The 6,766-nt window shown below is 38.8% G+C and overlaps 1 protein-coding gene across 3 annotated transcripts in view; it reads left to right on the forward strand.

Moving 5' to 3' along the window:
• Nucleotides 1-6,766, forward strand: part of ATP8A2 (ATPase phospholipid transporting 8A2) — a 693,132-nt gene that overhangs the window by 128,225 nt on the left and 558,141 nt on the right. For all 3 annotated transcript variants that reach the window (XM_006159534.2, XM_006159533.1, XM_006159536.2), the window contains exon 11: nucleotides 198-363. In XM_006159534.2, the coding sequence (XP_006159596.1) occupies nucleotides 198-363 (166 nt within the window). The remainder of the gene's footprint in view (nucleotides 1-197; nucleotides 364-6,766) is intronic.

The following is a 6,766-nucleotide window of genomic DNA, read 5'->3' on the forward strand; positions in this document are numbered from 1 at the left end:
TCTTTCCCGTGTCTGTCCCCTGGAATTAACCATTAAAAAAAAAAAAAAAAAAAAAAAAAAAAGCCAAAGCATCTGTTAAAACATTTTAGTTGTTGCATTTGGTCATCTGACCACCATGTTGTCTTACCCTTTTTCTCTCAACTCCTTGCCCCAAGTCTGTTCTGTGACCTTTACTGACTTTCAGTGTTGTTGTACAGAATTCAACAAAAGCCCCTCTCAAGAGATCAAATGTGGAGAAAGTGACCAACGTGCAGATCTTGGTGCTGTTTGGCATCCTCTTGGTTATGGCCTTGGTGAGCTCAGTGGGGGCCCTGTACTGGAACAGGTCTCAAGGTGGAAAGAACTGGTACATCAAGAAGATGGGTAAGTGTCGGGGTGGGTTACTCGTTGTAGTAGCTCAAAACCATCCCTGGAAAGTCTTTCTAAGCATGGATTATGTGTGGTAGCCATGCCGACCTTCTGTTCCCTGGTTATTATTTATAATGCCAGCCTCTTAAGGAATCGTGGGATAATTCTTTAATCATCGAGGACTGTTTTATACTCGAGTGATTTTATTTTTTTAAGTTTATTTATTTCTTCCATGAGAGAGACAAAAAGAGAGAGGGAGGAGGTCAGCTAGGTAAGCAGTCTTCTGTTAGGGTCTCCATACTGTGAGCCCCAGCCTCAGCTAGCCTGGATCACAGGTCCGTGGATATACATAGCGTTTACAGGGAGGTCTTGAACACCAGCCAGGACCTTTCCCATGTGGATCCAGTTGTGTTACCACCGTGCTCTTATCTGATTACTTTTGTATCTATTTCTTTTTTTAGATATTTTCTTAGTGGCTGCTCTAGGGATTACAGTGTATGGCCTAGTTTATTGGAATTTACTTCAAATTAATACTAATTTATTTCCAGTTAAATATAGGAACTCCACTCCTGTATACTTCCATCTCCTCTCCTGCTTCGTGCTATTGTCATACATATTGCATTTGTCTATGTCATCAACCCGACAATACAGTGTTATAATCACTGCTTTATATAACCTATGTCTTTTGAAGAAGGTAAAAAAAAAAAAGAAAAAAGTTGCTTATAGAGTTATTTCATATTAACCTACTTATTGGCCATTTCCAGTATTTTTCATTTCTTCCCATGGCATTGAGTTACCAGCTGATATCATTTCTTTTTTTTTTTTTCTTTGTTTTTTTCTCATTCTCTCCTCACTTGTCTGTTGTACATATTACATCTGTATAAAGTCCAATGATGTAATTTTATGGTGATTTTTTTTGAAATTTTAAAAATTGAGAAGAGAGAATAAATTTTTGTTATTCCTTTTAGTTTCATTGTTCAGAATAGATACCCTCTATTAATTTTACTTCAAGTTTACTTATTCTCCCTTCTACTTGAAACTTCCATGAGACATATTTTTTTTCATTTCATTTCTTGTACCTTTCAATTTCAGAATTTCCATTTGGTTCTTTAAAACGAACAAATAATTTTAAAAATCCCTCTAATCTCTTTATTGATATTTTCTATTTGGGCAGTCATTACCATCATACTTTCCTTTATTCTTTAGGTTCTTTTAATTCTTTGAATATGAAGTGCTTCAAAAAAATCTATGGAAAATGTGTATTATGAAAAAACTATGCATGGACTTGAAATTGTTTTATGCCCAAATAAACTTACACTTTTTCTTTCTTTCTTTTTTTTTTTTAGAGAGAGATTTTTGCTATAGGGTATGTGCACTCACCAGAGAGACAGAGACAGAAAGCAAGAAATCACCCCCCTCCCCCAAGGGAATGGCCACACTGCAGAACCTTCTCCTTCATTCTCCTCTTGGGATCTTGGACACACACACACATGCATCTGACATGAAGTTTAAGCCACTGGGTCCAAGACTCTAACCATGGTGGACTGCTTGGGAGTCCAGCAATGTAACCATTATGTTATCTACTGGTCCCTAAACTTGCACTTCCTAAAAAAAGTTTCAGTTATGTTAGTCATGATAAAGACTGTGTGTGCACATGAGAGAAAGTGAGAGAGTGTAAGAGAGATAAAGAGAGGAGCACCCTTCACAGAGGACTGTCAGGCCAAGATCTTCTTTCCCCAGTCCTCCTGCTCCTCAGGATCATGGGCATTCATGTGTATGCCCCTAATGTGTTCCAGGTCAACTGAGCTGGGAGGCAAATCTTAGTCAGCTAATGGGGCTTCCAGCTGTGGTTCAGTTTGCTAGTCACTGAGCTACTAGGCTGGGCTGATAAACTTGTAATTTTATTTCACAAACTTTTTGAGACACCCTTATATATTTATAATAGCTGCTTTAAAGTCTGCTTTGTACATCCTCTGTACCCCTCTCAAAGGCAGTTTGTATATTTTGTTGCTTTTTTTGTTTCTTTGTTTGTCTCCTAAAGTTTTTGTTGTTGAAAATGGGGCATTTTAGGTGACAGATTATAACAACTCTGAAATTTTTCTTTTGCTTTCTAATTGCCAGAGCATGTGTATACTCAACAGAGAGAGAGACAGAGCGAGGGAGAAAGTCCTCCTCCCTTCCCCCAGTGGGCCATGGTCATGCCACGTTCCCTTTTCTCCTACTTCTCTATCTTGTTGCGATTTGGGGTATGCACACACATGCACCTGGCATTGTTTTTATGCACCTGGCATGTTTTTCAAGCCACTAGAGCTGGGATTCAAATCATGGCAGGCCGTATGGAATTTGGCTCCCTAATTCCTAGGTTATAGGGTTGGCCCACAGCTCTGAATTTTTGTTTCCTCTTCCTCGTAGGGCTTATTGCTACTACTTTCTGTTTATTTAATGACTTCTCTATTTTTACCTATAGTATCCCATCAGCAGTCACTCCTTTCCTTGTTTTAAATTCTTTTTTTTTTTTTTTGCTGTAGGGTGTATGTGCTCACTGAAGAGACAGAGGAAGACAGAAGTAGAAAGTGAGAAATCACCACCCCGCCCGGGGGTGGGCTGGCCATTCTATAATTCCTTCTCCATTCTCCTCTCACGATTTTGGGCATGCATGCACATGCACCTAGCGTGAGTTTGAAGCCGCCAGGTCTGGGACTTGAATCGCGGTTGACCATGTAGGAGTCTAGGTCCTTAACAACTATGCCACCTGCTGGCCCCAAGTCTAGAATTCTAAGGGTCACACTTAAGCCAGTATAGTTTAGAGATCAACCAGAGCTTGGTCAAAAGTTAGGCTTAAATCACTTTGGCTAGTAAAGATTTCACACTTTGCTATTTGATCTGTGAGTGGCTTGAGGCATGGCTCAGTGTTTGAAAAATTTAAAATCTCTCCCACATTCCGCCAAGGACCAGTAGCTTACAAACACTCAAACACTGTCTCTGGTTTCTCTTAAGAAGGCATAGCCTTGTACATGGTGCCCATGACCTTCTGGACTGCTTAGATAAATGTCATCTTACCAAGGCTTCTTTGGCTGTATCTTTCTATGGATGTTGTGTTAAATTTCTCGTTGGTCTGATGCTCTGTTTGCCCCTCTGAGTATTGTGGAGATACTTGTCTTTTCTGATTATTAGCCACTGGGATCTATTTTTCTTTTTTTTTTTTTTTTGGCTCTCTATTGTTTTTGACAGGGCCCGGGAAAATGGCCTTTTTTAATGGTCTGTCCTAATAACGTCAGTTCCCTAAGGCTGTTCCTGTCCTGGCAGGCTACCCTAGCCTGAGGTATCAGTCTGCCCCGCCCTGGAGTAAAATTTCTACAACTTGGAGCTGGGGTGGGAGAAAGGGGCACTACTATTTCTCATGCCCATTTCTACCACCCACCAAGAATAGAACTTAAGTGACTTAGAACCTTAGAACCATGACTCTGGGAGTAGGGTGGGAGAATAGCCTCTAACTTAAATGCCAAAGGCTCCCACTGTTCTTACCAAGATTCAGTAGATTTTCTTGAATACAAGCTTTTTGAATTTTTTTTATATACTTTATGACCTATTTAAATACTTGCTTTTAAAATTTTTGTCCAATTTTATTGCTGCTTTTCTTTGGGTGAAGGTCTGCCAGTTGCCTTACACAGAAATCCCAGAAAGTAAATAGAATTTAGGGAACCATCAGTTAGCGTAATGGCTATGTCACTGGACTCCCACGTAGTCGACCGCGGTTCGTGTCCCGGACCCGGTGGCTTAAAACTCACGCCGGGCGCGTGTGCATGCGTGCCCAAGATCCCGAGAGGAGAATGGAGGAGAAGGGATTGCGGCGTGACCATCCCCCCTGGGGGGTGATTTCTTGCTTTCTGTCTCTATGTCTCTCTCTGTCTGTCTGGCGAGCGCACGCGCCCTATAGTGAAAATCTCTCCAAAAAAAAAAAAAAAAGTAAATAGAATTTAATGACAAAAAAATAGGGAATAATAACTTTGAATTTGAAAACATTGGGTATTTTCTCGGGGTTATTATTATTCCTATTTTCCAGTATGTTTTGGTTAAACTAATTAAAATTTTTTAAAAAAAGTTTTCTCACTCATTTCATGTAGAAAATGCAAAACAGTTCTAACTGCCCAGGAGAATTTCTGTTGCTTCTTTACAAATGCAGAAATAGTGACTGGGACTTCAATTATTTGTTGAATCAATGTCCCCTGGTTTTGGTTTTTAAAATTTGGATTTGGGGGACCAGCAGTTGGCGTAATGGCTGTGTCACTGGACTCCCATGTAGTCCACTGCGGTTTGAGTGCCGGACTTGGTGTCTTGGGCTCATGCCAGGTGTGTGTGCGTACGTGCCCAAGATCCCGAGAGAAGAATGGAGGAGAAGGGATTGTGGCGTGGCCATCCCCCCTGGGGAGTGATTTCTCGCTTTCTGTCTCTCTGTCTCTCTCTGTCTTTCTGGCGAGCGCAGTCACCCTATAGCAAAAAAAAAAAAAAAAAGCCCCCCAAAAAAAAAAAAAAAAAAAAAAAAAAAAAAAAAAAAAAAAAAACACCTCAAAAAAAAAATTGAATTTGGACCTTATCATGTAGACACAAATAAGCTTCAAATCTGAAGATTGATGCTTTGCATACCTATATAGTTAATTTCAAAACGTTGCAGTTTGGGTAAATATGTGCATTGGTACTATCTGGGTATAGCAGCTATGTGAAAACGGAATGGCATGTCAGTGGCTTAGATAATGGCAAATTATAATCCTCGCTGCACGGCTTACAGTGGGAGGATGGCCTTTTTGTCCTGTCCATAATGCATTCTGTCTCGACCTTAGGGTGAAGCGGTGTAGCTCTGGTAAAAGCTGTCAAACTTCACATTTCCATTGTCACTGTTCAAGTTTTGGCTTTAGTTTACACCAGGATCTGTTCTTATTCATCTCTTTGTGGTTATTTTATTTATTTATTTATTTATTTTTTACTGCACCTTTATACATAGTGGTGAAGATTCTTTTTCCTCTTTTGTAGACCACTGTCATTTTCTAGGTTTGGACCAGAACATTCTAGTATTTCATTTCTTCAGTTATGGGTTAAGTTTTCCTTAAATATACTTTACTTTTTGACAGTAGGTGTGATGACATGAAATTATTTTGGCAAGGGTTCAAAACTAGAAAATTATAATTCCTTATTTTTTGTCTTTGCTTTGTTTCCCAATGTCATGGTCCTCCTCCCTCATCTCCCTGACTTGCTGGCACATACCGCTGCTCCTAGCCTGTAGGTTAGACTGGGAATCAACCTTCGGCCCCCAGGTTGTCCTAGCCCACAGAGTACAGTGTCTTAGTAGTGCATACCACTGCAGCTTGGCCTCTTAAAATATAATTTTAATTTGCAGATAGATATTTATTTTTAAACAAATGTTGTACCTTTGGACTGTCTGTAATTTGGGGGACAGAGAGATTCTGTTTTGCAACTCCTTAATTCTATAGCAGAACAAGATGGCATAGGAAGAAAAGCAATAAGCAGGGAAAATATAAAACTTGCTAGTGAGTTAAAAATGAAAGGGTGGTAGATATGTCTGAACTAGTACCATCATATTTGTGACAGTACCATGTTGTTTTGATTTCTGTGGCTATGAAATATATTTTTAGATCAGGTATTGAAATGCCTCTAAATTTATTATTATTATTATTATTTATTTCTTCTTTTTTATTAAGTAATTAAATTTTTTCCATCCAGAGTACACTGTATATTGTCTCAGTGAAGCACATCAACATACATGTTATTGTCAACAAATAATTTTCCATTTCTTGTTTCCTGTATGTTTTGCTTCCCCTCCCCCCCTTGATTCCCTATCTCTTACTCTCAGCCATCTCCCACTCTCTTTCCACACTGTCTCTGGTATCTATGTTTACTTTCTATACTGTTTTTCCCCCATTTTTTATTGAATTACTAAAGATCTTAATTAATCTAAATATTTTCATAGCAAACACAGCTGATACATACATTTCCATGAAGACAAGTCTAACTTTAGGCATCCTATAAAGTATCACTTAGCTGGGGCTATATATCTTAACTGTGGTCATCGAATGGACTTTTTTTTTTTTTTTTCTGAATCTTTTCTTTTTTTTTGTAGCTTAATTTACATTCTTTCCCCTAAGCATCATCACAGCATACAAAATGTGATTTCCCATCCAGAATATACTGCATAGAGACTTAATCATGCATATTATTATTCAAAATTTCTACCCCTCTTTCTGATACTCTGTCCTTTCCCACCTTCTTCTCCCACTGTCTCTGGTGTCTACAATTGTCTTCTATTCCTTTTCCACCCACATCGTATTGATCACACAATTTCTTACATAATCTAACTACTTTCAGTGGTAAGTTCATATGGTACTATTAAGAAAACCAGTTTTAA

This window comes from Tupaia chinensis, unplaced genomic scaffold (assembly GCF_000334495.1).
Source record: "Tupaia chinensis unplaced genomic scaffold, TupChi_1.0 Scaffold000634_1, whole genome shotgun sequence".
NCBI classification, from domain to species: domain Eukaryota; kingdom Metazoa; phylum Chordata; class Mammalia; order Scandentia; family Tupaiidae; genus Tupaia; species Tupaia belangeri.